The following is a 17244-nucleotide window of genomic DNA, read 5'->3' on the forward strand; positions in this document are numbered from 1 at the left end:
AGTCTAAACAAATGAACAAACATCTCTGTTCAGGTGGTTGATACCAATATGTGCTGATGTTCCCTTCAAAAACACCATTTTCTCTAATATTCTAATCATCAGCTGAGTTCTGTGCATCATTCAGCATCAACTGACCATTTTGTAGGTACCATACATTGCAGGACCGCTGCCTCTGGTCGTCCCGTGTTTTTTTTTAAGTAGAATGCTAAATGGTTTCAGGTGATTTCTCAGCAACCGTCCTAGGAATAAGTGGTCTTATGGTTCCCAGAGCAACAGCCACATTTGCTTTTGTCATAAAGATGCAGGTGCTTTCCTTCCCATTCCGTTCTGAAGCACGGCACGAAGGACGATGCACCTGTGGATGCTCAGAGCGCTGTCTCCCTGCTGCACAAGCAGTGAAACAGAAATGCAGTGTAGTGTGTTTATTTTTATACTATTTTCTTCTTTAAAACCGGGACATTCAGAGAGCTGCTCTGAATCACAGTACTGTCTGCTGTTTCTTGTTACCGTAGTGATGGACTACAAAACTCTTGGACATTGAGTGTTTGAGAACTTTACTAGATACCGACTTAATTAGAAGCTAATACTGAAAGTTTGCAGTATAATTTCTTCAAGCACTTTAGCAGCTGAGGAGACAAATTTCCAGAAATCTGTATTAATTGTACACAGGAGATTAGGAGAGTACTGTAATCGTGCTGTGCAATGCCTGACCAGGACACAGCTCCACACTGAGACAGCTACAATGGGTTGATCCTTGTTACCTGTCCCTCAGACAGATTTGGAATCTCCATGCTGCTGTGTATGGAGCTTTATTTGGGGTTTTACTTTGTACATTAAAAAGAAAGGCCAATTTTCTTCACTGTGAGAAGAGCTTCTCTACTTACCTTGGTCTGTTCTCTTTGCATCTGCTGTGCCCTCTTTGTGTGGTCCTGCCTTCATTACGCTTTGTACATCCACTGATCATGTTCCCTCTCCTGGTGGAATTTATGAAGACTGCTTAGGCCTATTTTCTCCAAAGCCTAGCAGCTACATGACTTCTAGCCCAAGCTTACAGACTTGCACAAACTTTATTATCCCATCATGAAACACATAAATTTTCAGGTTCATGACAATTACATGAAAAAATGTACATGGGGAAAATGCCAAAGCCAGGCTTAGAAAAGATGTTTTCCAGTCGGTTATGATGTACTTGCTGACTTTCCAGTAAACTAAAAAATGTAGCAAAAGGGTAAAGGCAGACTGAATTATCACTGTTTTTGAAGGGACAGTTGCCTGTCTCATTTCCATGCTGCTAAAAGGGCAAAACCCATAAAATAAAATGTACATAAGCGTCTATGTCCACTGATAGGACATTTCGTTGTTTGGCTGAGCGTCCATACATGAGGAATTTCAGTATCTAGCTTAATGTCTGATGCTGGTACTTCTGCAAAACATACAGGATTTTTTCCAATTTGGGAAGCATGAACAGCACTGGGACACTCTTGGCTGTTAATTTCCATTAAAAAAAAAACACTCAGTATTCACAAGCCAAGTTTGCCAGAGCAGTCTTTATGTTTGAAACATTCTGACTTTAGGTGCCTGATGCTGCAGCTTTGACTTCACTGATGCTACAAAGCGTGATCTTAATCCATTTTTACTTACTCATTTATTCAGATCATGGAAGGAATGCACATGCAGTTTTTAGAGAAAGTTTCATTTCAGGAGTTGAGCACTCAGGCTGTGTCTCTTTAAATGTTTGGATACAAATAAACAGAGAGAAAATCGTCTTTGCAAGCTTCAAACCATTCTAGGTCTAGTCAGTTGCCTCCAGTCAGATGCTGTCTGATGTTGCCTAGACAAACTAGGGCAAGCCATTATCATTGGATTAAACACTAAATACCTGCAAGGAGCGTTCTCTTTATCAGATAGAGCTCTGTTAGCAGAGTTCATTCACTTTATTGCATATATAACTGTGGTGTCAAATAGACTGATTTACAACACCTGGTCTTTTACATAATCTTCGCTATTTGCTGCTCTTGTAATCTGCCAAATCATTTAGCCTTCCTGATAGCAGAAATGCTGTAAAACTTAGATAAACTTGCAGAAGAAATGAACTCCAAGGTACTGCTGAAATCTAGGGCCTGCACGTTTACTATAAATGCACTGGCTGGTTTGGTTTCTCCCTACCTAATCTGTGATTAAATGTGGCTGCCGGAGAAATTGAAATTTTATGATAGCACTACAGTCAGAGGAGATAAGCATTTGTATGCTAGACTAGATTAATCTAAAAAGTTTTAGGTGTGGCTAATGAAACCAATGTATGTGTTAACTGGTTTTCTTTGGGTTCAAAGCATCTGTGTATATCTGTATAGACTCATTCCAAAACGTTTTCTGCATGGAAAGTCTCATATGGCTGTGTGCTAGTTTCCACTAGCAGTAGGGCTTGTTCCATTATACATATCTTTAAGTTTTTAGAAGATACTTTCTGAATGCTAATACGAACAGCAGGCATGTATGCAGTGGTTTAGCATGGCTACCTATGTTCTTCTGAAGTTCTTGGCTAGAGTAACTGTAAGGCATCACGTTGGAACAAGGTTAGCTGTTTGCACAGTCCATTTGAAACAAAATGAAAGCTCAATTTTTTGTTTTGAGTCACTCATTTCTGGCTATTATGAGTGATTTGGACAGATAGATGATAGAAAGTCATGTAGACAAGTGCAAAATATGAAAGAATTTTACGAAGTGAGTTTCTGATTGGATGAAATATAAGCTAGTATGTCTGGAGGAAACTAATGCAGACTGTTAAATAGAAGAGAGAGCACTGAGATGCAGTTATACTGAGTCAGGCGGTATTAGGAATGATGACCACCATCAAATTGGAAGGAACAATAAATATTAAAAGAAATGAAAGAGTTGACTTTTTGAAGCAATAAGAGCATAACTAATGATTGCTATTAACGTCGGTATTAACCTATCAGTGCCACAGTTAATTCTCTAAGTGTCTCAGTATCTTAGGTTAGCTTGTCATGGTCAGCTTTCTGACTGTGGTTGGCATGTAACTCTCACTGCTTGAGCTAATGAGAGATATTTCACACAGCTTTGTTAGTTCAGGGAAGAGAGTCACTTTAGCTCCTGCTGCGCATGACAGTGCTGGACAACACTAGTTGTGCTCTGCCTCTGGGAATTCCATTGACCTCTGCTAATCTTTCACTTCAGCAAACTGTATTCACACTGGAGAATATTTTTATTTAAGAATCCCAGCTGGCTGATTTAGTTTCATAGTCTTCTTAGTCTCCTCCTCTGCAACTCAAAGCAGGAAACAGCTTGAGATGATTACTCACACTATAGATGAAGTCTTTCTGCTTAAAAGGCAGGGACCTTATGGGGACCAACCAGTTACACTCGTACCTTAGGTTGGGTGCTGTGAATAATGTTCTCTGTGTGTAAGTTATTGAGTGTGTGAATTATTTCAGCATTGGCAACATCAGACAGGTCAGTGCTAATGACAAAATGGAATGAAAGGGATTTTGGGGTAAAATTCTTGAGTGATATCTCTTATATTAGAGAACAGGCTCCCAGGGAGGCAGTGGAACCAGTATTCTTTAAGACATTTAGGTTTGGACAGGAGAAAATATATTGTAATGATCAATCCTGTGCTGGTATTTAGATCAGGTCTTATCTTGTGTGAATATTAATAGGAAGCCTGTTTAAAGCAACTGCCATTATTCAGTGTGTGTTACTAGCTAACAGTGGCTTGCAACCTTCCCCCACATCTGTACTCACACTTAAAGGACAGCCTGAGTAATGTCTAGCACCTTTGCCTCTCATAGTGCCTGAAGTGTTGATTTTGTATTGCCTTGTTTAGATTATATTCCTTCAGTGCTTCCACCAGACAGACTCCATATAGTGCATAGAGATTTACTGGAAGCACGTGTAGTTTGTGGCAATAATAATAAAGTCTCCTGCTGTTTTCAAATCCCCAGGAAACTAAATCAAGTGTAGAGGTCTATTCAAAAAAGTGCAGCATGCATATAAGTCACTTTACCATTACCTGTGTGGGTCCACCTTGTACCTGTTCTGTGTACTTGGCTGTCATATCTCTGACTTCAGTCCTCAATCTCCGGAGTGTGACTAAGACATTACACACATCAAATGGAAAAGCTGATGAAATAGCTTAAAATAACCCAAGAACCCATGCTTTGCTCAACTCTTTTTCACCACCTCTGTGTTGGTATTCCTCACAGGAACTTAGATAACAGAACTCATTCTGGGCTAATGGACCCCATCAGACAAGTGTAGATCTACTTTGAATGGTGAAGGTGGAAAGGTGGAATTCAATTCCTACATGATGATGTGATGCTTAATGGATCTTCAATTTCTTTGTGTGTTTCTGTAGGTATGAAGCTTCTCTTCTTGACATGGTTCGAGCTATGAATCCAATATCTGCCCCAGGACACCGCTACCGAGAATCCTACGAGAAGAACAAAATGCACACGCCTGGTTGTGTGAATCACAGGTCGTCATCTTGGTGCCAGTCCCCTCGTGATTCCAGAAGCAGAGCAGGAGAGTTAGAAGAGAGACGGCTGCTGGAGGAGATTTTCTTCATTTGACACTGCTCTTTGGTCTACTCCCCTTTTATAGAATTTGTAGTACCTTTTTATTTCTGATTTGTTTGTTTTTAAGTACCATTTTTAAATTATTTGAGCAACAACGGATTGTCTTCCTTCTTCTAAAACACAGTTAATTAGCATCTAGTTTCGTTTTGGATTTAGTAATCATGCTGCAAGGATATTTTGGGGATACACCAATCAGAAAGCGTTAAGATTTTTTTTTTTTTTGAATCTTTCATGTGCCAAATAATCATTCGAAAATAGAATTTTTTTCTTCTACAACATTTTCTAATAGATTGAAGTCACAGTTTTGCCAGCCTCATATCAGAAGTGTATTTCATTATCGATTTTTCGCTCTAAAGCAGTTTGCAAAAACTGCCTAACGTTCAAGAGCCACAATGTTCAAAGTAGATTATTTTTTAATTAAACAAGTCTGTTTAAAACCTGGTGTATTACAAAGGTACAAGCACTTTACTACTCTTGTCAATGATTTTATGATCTACTTTTCCCTTCAGCATTCTGGTATTTAACATGCTGCATTTTTAGTGGTTATATCATAAGCTCAATTGTGCAGCGTCTAATAATATGAACACATGATGTTGCAGGTTGATGTATTAGGCATCCATTTGAAATACATTCCTCTTTAAATCAGTGCTATTTGACATAGTTTGTGTACTGGGAGACCTAACCCTGAAATAGCAGTACACGGTCAGATGTTGTAGTGGTCCAAAACCTATGTGATGTACTTCTCAAGATGAAATTTATAGCAGTGGTAGGGTAAGAACAGTCTTAAGACATTTTCACTAACTTGCACTATTTTGATCCGGTATCCAGGCTCCATTGTAAATAAGACAAATCAGTAATTATTTCCACCAGCAGCTTGCAATGCACATTTCCCTGCCGGCTTTAATTATTCATGCTATATCTATTTCAGTTTATTTAAATGCACTTCCATCTACTGCATGTACTTGGTTATTTAAAGAAATGTGCAGAATTGGTAAAAATGACTGCAGATTACAGGATTAATGGTCATTTTCTCCACAATGCAGTGTTCATATTTTATTGTAACAGTAGCCACCGGCATGTGTTCCTCGAAATATGAGGCTAAAATACTCATTTTGCACAGTAAAATTGCAGCGAGGGAAAGGTAGAATTGAGCCAATATGGGAAAGTTCTAGACCATTTGCTCCCAAACACTGCTTCGTGGGCCAGTGCGATTTTTTTGACAGTCTTTTTAGGTAACCATGCTGATCTTAATGGCAGCGGGTTGCTGGCCTGATCCTTAGGGTGTCACTGCTCCCTGCCTCCAATGTGCTCCTGTGCAGTGCTTGGTACTCCTGTGCTCTGCAAGGAGCTAGCAAGGCTCAGCAATGAGGTCCACTGTGCCCCTCTGATGAGAGCATGCACTATGCAGAGCATCGAGCACAGACCCCCTGGCAGCGTCCTGCTTTTATAGCAATGAAATAAAAGGAAAATGAAGGAGGAGATGAACCATAATTCTGAGTTGTTTCACTCAGGATCTGTCTTAATCACAAATTAGGTGATATCTTTTCCATGCATCCCAGAAGAATTTTAAAGGCTGCTCGGAGGAGTTTACAGGAGGGAAGCAGCATTACTGGACCAGAAAATGACTACTGTAGAAAGACCCTGCTTGGTCTGTCCTGCTGTCAGTGAGACAGTGAGTTCTTTCTAATATACCCATCTGCTGTTGAGTGCCCCCCTAGTTCTTCTCCCTCGACCTGTGAAGGCGCAGGTTTGTGGTTAAAGCCCCAAAGACGTAATAGGTGCTCTGACACAAGTACAGCAGTTGGGGCAATAGATTTTCTCACTCAGCATGTTTCTGCTGGAATAGCAGCCTGCTTCTTTAGGAAGGCAGGGAAACGATGGGGAAGGCAGAGAAAAATGTACAAGGAGCAACAGGAAAAGCATAGAAAACCATGAAAGCTATGACCGACACGTAGATCTTAGTGTTTGGGGATTTCTGTGTGTGCAGTTTGTTTTGGTTTTGTTCAGGTTTGGCATGTGTAAAGAAACAGTTCTCTGATTTCAGTCCAATTGCTTCTCTTCTCTTTTCCACTTTGACTGAAACTTTGATTGCCTTTTCTAATAAGTGCTAACTGACCTTTCAAAAAAGCAAAATATAGAAGTAGATCTCTTAAAAGGTGCCTTTGTGTACCCAGTTGAGAACACTGCATGGGAGCATTATGTTCTTTGGTTCTTTGTGGGTGCTGGTATAAAGCTGCTTTGGGATTCCTTATGATCCATTTTGTCCATTAACAATGCTAATTCTGACGGTGACTTTTGACTCAAATCTATATTTTGGTAGTAGCTCTTTTTAAAGTGACATTGTCAGGGTCGCAGGTTCTACACTCAAGGTGCTGTCCATCAGTCAGAGCTACACGGGAGGCATACCTTTATGTAGGCAAGAATTCTCAAATTAAGATAGTTGAAATATCTGATGGATGAAAACCTGCATGTTTTAACTGTCTGTGAGATATGAACCGAGAAGCAAAAGCTATTAATTTGGCAGACCCTGTGAAAAATCATTTTTTATAATGCCGGTTCTTGCTCTAGTTATCAGCAGTACATTAGGAATAGTGTTTAGCAGTCAGTGCAAGCAAAGATATTTTGCCATGAGGCACTACAAAGTTGAAGTTATTAAAACATTTATAGCCTTAGAAAAAAAAATCAATGATTGTCAAATAGGAAAGGACAAAATCAGTATTTGGGACTGGGAGGGGAATTGTTTTTCATCTGCTAAAACAGTAGAGGAAATGCTAAAATTAAACTAGCAAAAGCAATCACTTGACAGTGTCCTTTTACTTTTAAGCTCCTATATTAGGAAGCTGCCGCTGGGGAGATAGTCCAGCCACAGAATGTTTGTCCAGAGTATTTCCAGTTAACACGCTTCAGCTGCGTGCTGGGCTGTGTTCTGCCTGAGAGTTTGTGGAGGAACGTGGCTCCTGCCAAGGCTGCTGCCCACGCCTTCATTTTGTGTTCTTCCCAGGTGGCTCATACATGTGCACTGCACATGTTTGTGTGCTCATTGCTTTTGTGCACCTTGCACGTGGTGGACCTGCAGCAATCACGCGCTTTCCTCTTGTAGCCTCTGAAGTCTCACTGTTGAACACCATCTTGAACGTGTATTTATAAATGTATGTGAGGTCTTAATCTAATAAATTATCTAGGGATTTCATTTAATCTTAAAGACTTCTGTTCATTTGAATGATTTTCAGGTGTCTTTTGTCCAACTCAGATGTAGTAACTGTCATTGATAATGTGTTCCACTTTCCACACCATCATATTATGTGTATTCTGAGTCTTCATCAGCTTCATCAGCTAAACCCAATGAGCCCTCTCTTTCTCTCCAGGATGTGGATATTGCGGTGAAAATGAGCAAGTCTTCTTTCAGAGCTTGAAGTCTAGGGGACAGATCTCAAAAAGAGAGAAGTGGGAAGCCAGCAGCATGCACTGGGACAGAAAGGAGTTAGAAAGTAAGAAAGAAAGGATGGAGATAAGGACAAGAAAGGACAAGAATAACAGGGAGAGAACTGAACCAAAGGATGAGAGAAGCCAGCTCTGAAGGTGAAGAGAAGTTGATAAACGATTATAAGTTGATAAGGGAGAAATGTCTTCCACCACTGGTTCCCAACTGAAGCCTGTGCCCCTTATCCTTTTCCAGATCATGTTCCTGCATCTGGGGAGCTACTGTCCCAAGGATGAATGGTAAATAAGGAAAGGAGGAAATGACCTAGCTTTGTCTGCTCCCCTATAGAAAAGCTTGTCAGAGGGACCACACAGAGAGTAGGAGAGTGAAACCTGGATTTAAACAAGGCATGGACTGAATTTCATTGCTAGCAGCAATGGTGGTGTGAAATTAGATTACAGAAGAATGTGACAGTGGATATAACAAGAATCTGAATAAGGGAGAAACAAGAAAAACAAAATTTGCAGTGATCCACTGAGCTGTGGAGGTTTGGTGCTAAGGAAGGAGAGGAAAGGGCTTAGCTATGCTTGAAAGAGACTGAGCCTGAGATATCGAAAAGTATCCCTTGAAAGCACACATGAGCCCAGGGTTAAACTCCAAAAGTTGCAACAGAGATTTTTTGAAATATAACCTCCAGTGGTGTTTCAGTTTGTACCGTCTGAGGGCGAGAGAGCACAGCCTGGTTAGTTAGTAACCTCCTTTTTCACTGTAACCAAATTTATGAAATTGTGTGCTAATTAGTGTATGATTTATAAATTTACATAACTGTGCTGCTACATAAGACAACACAGAATATTGAATGAGGTGATTTAAACCTCATTCAGAACAGAAGCACTGAAGTTTGCTCTGACTGGATGTCTGTCCTCTGTAAAATGCTTTCCCAATACCCAGTTGCTCCCCACATCTCTTAAGTCTGAACTGCTCATGGTGACAATAAATGTTTCACTGTAATGTGGCACCATGCAGCTACCTTGAGGCTCTTAGTCATGGCTGTAGCAGGGTTTTCACTGTGGTGCTTGTGGAGGGTGTCTAGAAGCAGAAGTCCCCTAAAAAAAATAGCAAGAAACCCAACTTGGCCTGGTTACAATTGGCTAATGACAATTCCTACAGTTGTTGACAGGGATTGCTGTTGTGTCCCCACAGCAGCAAGAGCTTGTCTGAGGAATGGTGTTTGATTCCCAGCTTAGAAAAGCCACTTTTGCCTTCCCGTGCATGCTCTCATTTAACAGAAGCTGAGACTCAAACCTTATGTATTTTCAGGCCCAAGGGGGTCATATCAGGCTTTCGGAAAGTAAAGTGGAGAAACTTGGATGTCACTGACAGCTGAGGCCCTGGTGAGATGAGAGATGCCAAGATAGCCCCAGCACACAAACCAATCTATGGGCTGCAGAGTCAGCCTTGAATCCCTTGTTTCTTTGCTCTTGGAGTCCTTCTGAATATATGAAAAACCAAACAAACCTCAAAAACTCACTTCATTCATAGCATTCAAGAACCAGCCTCAGAACATAACGTTGATCTTTCTGATCTCTGCAGAGAGAGGAAAGCAAGAAGTCCAGAAAAGTTGTCTTTCTTGATAGCTTCTTTGCAACTACCTTAAAGCACTGAAGAGAGGAGGTGATTAGTGCCCTTGTTATGTCTGGACATGGGCACATGAGGAGTGCCACGAGCATCAAGGGCAACATGGGAAGCCCGCTTCTCCTTTCAGGCTGATAAGGAAGGAAACGGTGAGATGGCTTCACAGACACAGAAGATGTCTGCGAGGTACAGCCTCACAGTGTTTAATTATCTGATATGAAACTGCATTATTTTGAGGTTGAATTTGCCTACTTTTAGTTTCCAGTAGGAGAAACTACTTGTGCCTATAGAAGCAGGACTGCAGTTCTACTGTTAGCAGACAGCAAGTACCCCCATAGGCATTTTTCTTCAGCCCCTGCTCAGCCTTCTTTGGCAACCTGAGCTCCTTTGAGCATCCTGCCGTAGTGTTTGTTTTCCTGTGCCTGTTTTTGAATGTTCTGCAACATTTATGCACCTGGAAAGGTTTTCACCGTAGCAGAATGCCAAATTCCAGTTACCATGGCTGTGAATGGGGATGAAGTGGCCTCATTCTCTACAGTATTTCCATTTTGACACTTCCAAGAGCCTTGTTTGGAGGTGTTGGCTGGGAATCTGGTCGCATTGCACTAAAGATCTTTCTTGGAAGCAGAAAGTCTGAAAGTGAAACCAGGAGACTCTGTTATATTTAGAAGAGTTGAGGAGGAAGAAATAATGTAAAGCAGAAATACTAAGAGAAAAGAAAAAAAACTAGGATTCAATTTAGAGTGGAAGGTGAAGTTGGGCTTTGCATCTGTGAACTCAGCCACCAAGAAAACAATCTGAAAGACTGCTTAGTGGCAATGGGGAAAGCCAGACTGCAGAAACCTTCTGAAGGGGAGGAGTGAACAAAGCAGGAGGTGATGATACTTGATAGCAACACAAACAGACAAGAAGACTTTGGATCTGCAGGTGAGGAGGCGATGACACCTCTAAATTGCACAGGAAACGGCTCCTTGTCAGTGAATCTGGTACCCCTGTATTTGCACGAGTGCCTTCAGCACAGGGATCTCATTACCAGAGAGTTTACTGGCAGATTGGAGGGATTTCAGTGAGGAGTAATAAAAATGATCAGGGACTGCTGGAATTGACATAATGAGGAAACAAGATGAGAAGAGTCAGATATTTATAGCTTGGGTGAGAGAGACAATTAAAAGGTGGGATGGGAGATGGACTGGGTGACCTGAAAGCCTTGTCTGTATCTAATAGCTTCTCATCGTCTGCTGTACAGAGGGCTTGAATTTACCAAGGCTGTCAATCTGGCTCTTAACAGCTCTAACTTCCCACGTTGAAAAGCTCAGGTGGGTGTGCTCTGGCTGTACTGACGCTGTCAGAATGTCACTGGTACTGTACTTTGTTTAAAAAAAATAGTCATCAGCCAAGTTGTGGAAAAAATTGACACTTTGACAGCAAAGGAAAAAAAAATTGGACCATCATAAAATGAAAAGCTACTGAAGTCCTTGCTGGTGACTGAATGGAAAGGGCTCCCAGGGTGCTAAAGTGTTGACTGAGCTCTTCTTGCTGTCTGCAGGTTGGTCTGCTGAGGAAGGTCCTTTTAGAGGCAAAACCCTGCTTTCCATTTATGAACAAGGGCTCTTGTCCTTGGGCACAGAGCCCGGGGTTCGCTGGGTGTGAGAGCTGCAGCAGCCTGTCCAGAGATACCCTGGGTCCACAGGCAAATTAAGCACTGCTGCCTTGCCTGCGGGAGGCACTTTGGGGAAATATCCACGTGGTGTTGGTTGGGTCTGGTGGCATAGTCTGTGCTGTTTTAATGATACCTGTGCGCAAAGGCCAGTGCGGCTTTCATCCATTTCACATCAGTCTGACATTCACAGAACAGACATAGCCTAGGGTGGTGGAAAGGAGAGAAAGATGACCAAAAAAAAAAAAGCCATCCACTTTTTACTACTCTTTCCATGCTTCTGAGCTGTGATATCAGGCTGTGGCTGAGCAACAGTAATCTTATCCAGCATACTGTTGATTTAAGCCTCTTGGATTTATATAACTTTGGAAATGGTAAACTATATTAATTTGCTGTGTTTTCAAGGGAAAGTTATTTATTGAGAGACATTTTTAACTCAAGTGCCAGGAGCCTTAAATCATTATAATAAATTCATGCTATTCAGGGTTTCTTACATTGTAATAAATTTGTTTTAAACATGAATGAGGAGATCCATGATTTCTTTAATATACTGTTATGTATTTCCTTTCAAAATGACACAGCTCACTATATCAAGTGGGAGAATAATAGTGAGAGATTTACAGTACTTAAGAATAACACAGCCCAGGAATGTGACACGTTAACCAATGGCGGGCAGGGGCTGGTGAATGGGACCCACCACTGCCAGTGATACAGGAGAGCTCATGGTGACAAAGGGTCAGGGCAGGAAGGCTCAGTGGGAAGCTCCCTGCAGGATGGTTATCAAATCCAAGCCTGAGCCACCTCTGTGTTGGTGTGAAAAGTGCACGTGAAACACCCAAAAGGTGATGCAGAGTGTTTGCTGCTACTCACCCTCCCCATCACAGCTTTGGGCGCTCGCCTCAGCCACTCCTCAGGAACCTCATCCATCCCTATGGCAGACCTCTGAAGTGTGGTACAGTGATGCTCAGTAAGGACTGAGATAAATTTTAGTCTCCGCTGTTAATCTCTGATCCCTCACTACACCTCTGCTAACCCTTCCACTCAACACTGGATGGCTGTGAGGCCATAAAACAGAAGGCTGGTTTGTGTGTTGTGTCCAACACCTTGCTAAAGCAGGTCTGATAGAACAGGTAGCACAGGAAAGCATCCAGGTGGGTTTTGAGTGACTCCAGAGAAGAAGAGTCCACAACTTCTCTGGGCAGCCTGTGTCCTAGTCACTCTAACAATAAAGAAGTTTTTCCTCATGTTCATACAGAACTTCCTGTGTTTTAGTCTGTGCCCGCTGCTCCTTGTCCTGTCACTGAGCACCAGCCCTATCCATGTGACACCTGCCTGTAGATTCTTACAAGCATTGATGAGATTCCCCCCTCTTGTCCAGGCTGAGCAGCCCCAGGTCTCTCATCTGATCCTCATACAGGAGATGCTCTAGACCCACAGCCATCTCAGTGTCCTTCCACTGGACTCTGCAGTAGTTCCCCATCTTGACTGAGGAGCCCAGAACTGGGCACAGTGCTCCAAGGTGTGGCCTCACCAGGATAGAGAGGGGAAAGATCACTTCCCTCTGCTTGCTGGCCACACTCGTTAATGCACCCCAGAATACCACTGACCTTGGCTGCAAGGGCACACTGCTGGCTCGTGGTCAACCTGTTGCCCGCCAGGATGCCCAGGTCCTTCTCTGCAGAGCTCCTCTCCAGCAGGTCAGCCCCTAACCTGTGCTGACGCATGTGGTTATTCCTCTCCGGGTGTCAGACTCTGCAATTGTCCGTTCTGAACCTCATATGGTTTCTAGTATATTCAGGTCTTGCAGAATGGCAGCACAGCCTTCTGGTGCGTCAAGCACTTCTCCCAGCTTTGTATCATCAGCAAACTAGCTGAGGGCAGACTATCTCCACGTCATCCAGCTCACTGGTGTTGAAAAAGACCTGGCTCAGCACTGACCCCTGGGGAACACCACTAGTTACAGGCTTCCAACTGGACTCTTGCCACCGACCTGAACATGCTGAGCTCTGCCCCTTAGTGAATCCATGTTGACTACTCTTGATAACCTTCTTCTCTTGGGCATGCTGAGACATACACTCAAAATAAGCTGTTCCACCACCTTCCTGAGGATGAAAGTAAGACTGGCTGGCCTGTGACTTGTCACTGGCTTTCTTGCCCTTTTTGAAGACTGGAATGATGTTGGCTTTCCTCTAGTCCTCAGGTACCTCCCCCATTCTCCATTATCTTTTGAAGAAGACAGAAGGCAACTTGGAAATCAATTCTGCTGGTTCCCTTAGCACTTGAGGGTGCATCCTATTAGGACATATGAATTCGTGTGTGTCAAGTTTACCCAGACCATATCATCCTCGACTAAGGGGAAGTCTTCCATTCCACCGACTCTCTCATCTTCAGGGTCTGCAATTCCTCAGCAGTCTTAGTAGTAAAAACTGAAGCAAAGAAGGTGTTCAGTCTCTGCCTCCTCAGCATCCTCTGTTACTAGAACACTCACCTAATTCAGTGGACCCACATTTTCCGTAGTCCTCCTTTTGCTATTGACATGCTTTGAGAAGTCTTTCTTTTTATTCCTAGCCTCCTTCTTCAGATTTAATTCCAAGTGGACCTTAGCCTTCTTCGTTGCATTCCTGCATGCCCTGACAAATGTTCCTTTGTTCCTCCCACTTGGCCAGTCTCCTTTTCCATATTCCATAGATATTTCATAGATCTTTGTCCATTTAAATTCATCCATGATCTGCTTGCATATCTCCTGCCACCTTTGCCTGCTTTCTTACTCTTTATTACTCTTTGGGATGCAGTGATCTTGAACTTGGAAGATGTGGTGCTGAATGTCAACCAATTCCCTTGGGGCCCCTTTCATTTCAATATTCTAATCCATGGGATGCCTCCAAGCAAGTTCTTGATGAGGTCAGAGTTGGCTTTCCTGAACTCCAGGTTTGCAATCCTACTTACCACCTTGTTTCTTCCATGTAGGATCCTGAACTCCACTTTCTCACTGTGTTGCTGCGTCCAAGGCTCCCTCCAGACTACACATTCCCAACCAGTCTTTTCTTGTTTACAAGAACAAGGTCTAGTAGCACACCCCTCCTCACTGACTTCTCCACCACCTGTGCCAGAAAGTTATACTCCATGCACTGTAGGAACCTCCTGAACTGTCTGTGCTTGGTAGCATTGCTCTTCCAATGAATATCAGAGTGGCTGAATTCCCATGAGAGCCAGTGCCTCTAATCATGAGGCTACTTTCAGCTTTTGTAGAAGGCTTCATCAACTTCTTCCTCCTGATTAGGCAGCCTGTCATAGCCAATACCCACAATGTTGTCACTCATATTAGCCTGTCCCTTAATTATCCCCCATAAGCTTTTCACTCATTCATCATTCACCTCTAGAGAGATCTCAATACCTACCAGTTTTTTTCTCATATAAACTCCTTCACTATTTGCATGGCTCTAAAGAGTTAACGACTCTTTGGTAGATGCAGCTGTAATTAAAGACAGATGGACGGCCCTGCTTCCACCCCTGGCAACCCAAACCTGCAAGCCTAGCACCTCAGCTGCATGCATGGAACTGGTAGGGAGGCTGGAGGGTTGTGTCTGCTCCTTTGGGAGAGGAAACGGGAGAGGGCCCTGCCTGCCCAAGAAGTGATGGCAGGACCTCATCTGTCAGTGCAGAAAAATGTCTGGCCAATAAACTTGCCAAACGTCCCTAATAAAGGGCTGGATGTGTTATCATGTAGAATGGTTTTACAGGGGACAGCCATAAAACGTGCACATTGCCCTTTAAAATGCCAGGACGAGGATTGATTCTGGCAGGGTGGAGAGAGAGGAGGAGGGAGAAGGAAGCTAATTGGAAAAGGGGGATAAATCCAGGGGCTTTTTTTCTTCTGTGGTTCCCAAGGGTGTCAGGGAGCAGTAACAAAGCTGAAGTCATTGCTGGGCCTGGGCTTCTCCACTATATCCCTCTGTAATGCTGGGTGTCCTCCCAGCATCTGTTTCTGCTGCTGGTTCAGTCCAGCCTTGTTCTTGCTCCTCACTCTTAGACCCAAGGAAGTTGTGGAGATACCTCCATCAGCCTCTCTGTAGGTTTCTCCACATTTCTGCCTCTCCCTCTCAATCCAGTGGTCCCACATCCTTGCAGGCTCCAGTAGATGTGTCCTGTCTTCCCCAGCATCAGCTCACCTCTCCTTCTCCCTTTTGTGTTCCTTTCTGCCTGGTCTCCTGCTGTGGGCTGGGCCTGAAGTCCATCTCTTCCAGGAAATGGACTGCCAAGGTTTGGGCAGCAGTTTGTGTTCCCTGCTCTTGGACAAGGTGAGCATGTACTCAGGATGCAGGTGCTTGTACATGCTCTGGATGCTGCCTGGATAAACAGGAGACAGGGAGATGGAAGAAGATCCCAGTTGCGTTTAGAAGTGATCAATAAATATATTGTACTCCGGCTCAATTTTAATGCTGCAGAAAACAGGCAGTGATTTCACTTAATAAATGTGGACAATCTCGTAGAGCTCCAAGATCATCTATCCTGCTCCACAATTCCCACACAACAGGATGGTACGTGATGCAGGGCCCAGTGTTTATCTGCAGCTGAGGCTCATGGCCTGTGTTGGCAGAGGGGCCTGGGTATGATTTCTCAACTTCTTGAACAGGGAGATTCTGGGCAGTCAAACCCTGCTGTGATCTGCTCACTGTTGGAAATTGTAAAAAGTCCCTCTTAAAGTCACTGAAGAGGCTGTGGGTTTGCAGTCTGGGTGGGAGGTGGCAGGTACTGGAGGGATGGAAAAAGGAAAGTCAGATTGCTGTTTGGCAAGAATTCTCTCAAAAAATGTTTGTCAGTGTCAGTGTGGATTTGCTGGCTTGTGTCAGATCTCACTTGTCCTCCCACTCTGTGCATGTGGCGCTGCCAAATTTCTGGCTTGAGATGACCCTGGAAATCCCCAGCAGGAGGGGTGGGAGGAGCAAACGCTGCTCTTATGTTTAACCCTCAGCCCTGAAAATGCCCTTCAACGTGGGACGTTGCAGTTTGTGACCAAACACAGGCGAAGTGAAACTCAGTTGGAACATGTGCCTGTTTGTGACCATCAGACATGTCATAAATAACGTTCCTCCTGTCATGGAGATGAGCCAGTACAGCATGGTATGGACCCACGTCAAACAGTATAACTAATGGATATGGTGCATCATGTGAATTTGGGTGCAAAGATTGGTTCTAGTATTTATTTATTTATGTCTTTTCTGCAAAGGAGAGAGGTTATGAAAAAGCAGCCAAAGATGATGAATCTCAACTGAATTTTTCATAGCGTGGCACTGCTTTGTGTGCAACTGAGTTAGGTTTATTCAACAGGGGAGCTCCAGGACTGACACAGAGTTTGAGCTCTCCAGACTGAATGGTGTTCAGGATTTTCATCCTTGCTGCACGGTGGTGAAGTTCAGAGCAATGTTCAGTCTCACAGACGGAGACACATCTCTGAGGTCTGGATGTGCTTCTTCACTGCCTTTTGGCTTAGGACTGTCCCTGCTCTATGCCCATTTCTGTGAAATTTTCATGGAAATGCATTGTTAGTTCTGGATTTGTAATTAAAGGGTTGGTAAATTTTGCTACAAACACTTTGCTGGCCCCCTTCCTAAGCATTCAGTCTTTTCATCTACTGTGTGGGGTTTTGCAGATGCTGTTGTATATTGTATTGTCAACAACCAGTGTGAAAAAACGTGGGATTTAGAAAAATACAAACACATTTCTAATACATTTGAGGACAATTTTATTCTTTTTTTTTTCTTTTTTTCTTTTTTTTTTCCTAGAATGATCACACTTTAGAACTTCTTCTCAATGTGCTAGAGCTATGAGGTTATGGGGCAGCTGGGAGTCTGATTCTACCACTTGACTCCAAGGGCTGTGAGCTTTCCACTTCATCAAGTTTATGATCAAACCACGCAGATGACAATACCATCTGT

General features: G+C 43.1%; 1 protein-coding gene across 2 annotated transcripts in view; it reads left to right on the top strand.

The window, feature by feature from the left end:
• KIAA1328 (KIAA1328 ortholog) overlaps positions 1–9834 on the top strand; it is a 180868-nt gene extending 171034 nt beyond the window's left edge. For both annotated transcript variants that reach the window (XM_052670657.1, XM_052670658.1), the window contains one exon: positions 4376–9834. In XM_052670657.1, the coding sequence (XP_052526617.1) occupies positions 4376–4589 (214 nt within the window). In that variant the 3' untranslated portion in view covers positions 4590–9834. The remainder of the gene's footprint in view (positions 1–4375) is intronic.
• The last annotated feature ends 7410 nt before the right edge of the window (positions 9835–17244 follow it).

This window comes from Tympanuchus pallidicinctus, unplaced genomic scaffold, assembly GCF_026119805.1.
Source record: "Tympanuchus pallidicinctus isolate F22 unplaced genomic scaffold, pur_lepc_1.0 scaffold9, whole genome shotgun sequence".
Lineage (NCBI taxonomy): Eukaryota > Metazoa > Chordata > Aves > Galliformes > Phasianidae > Tympanuchus > Tympanuchus pallidicinctus.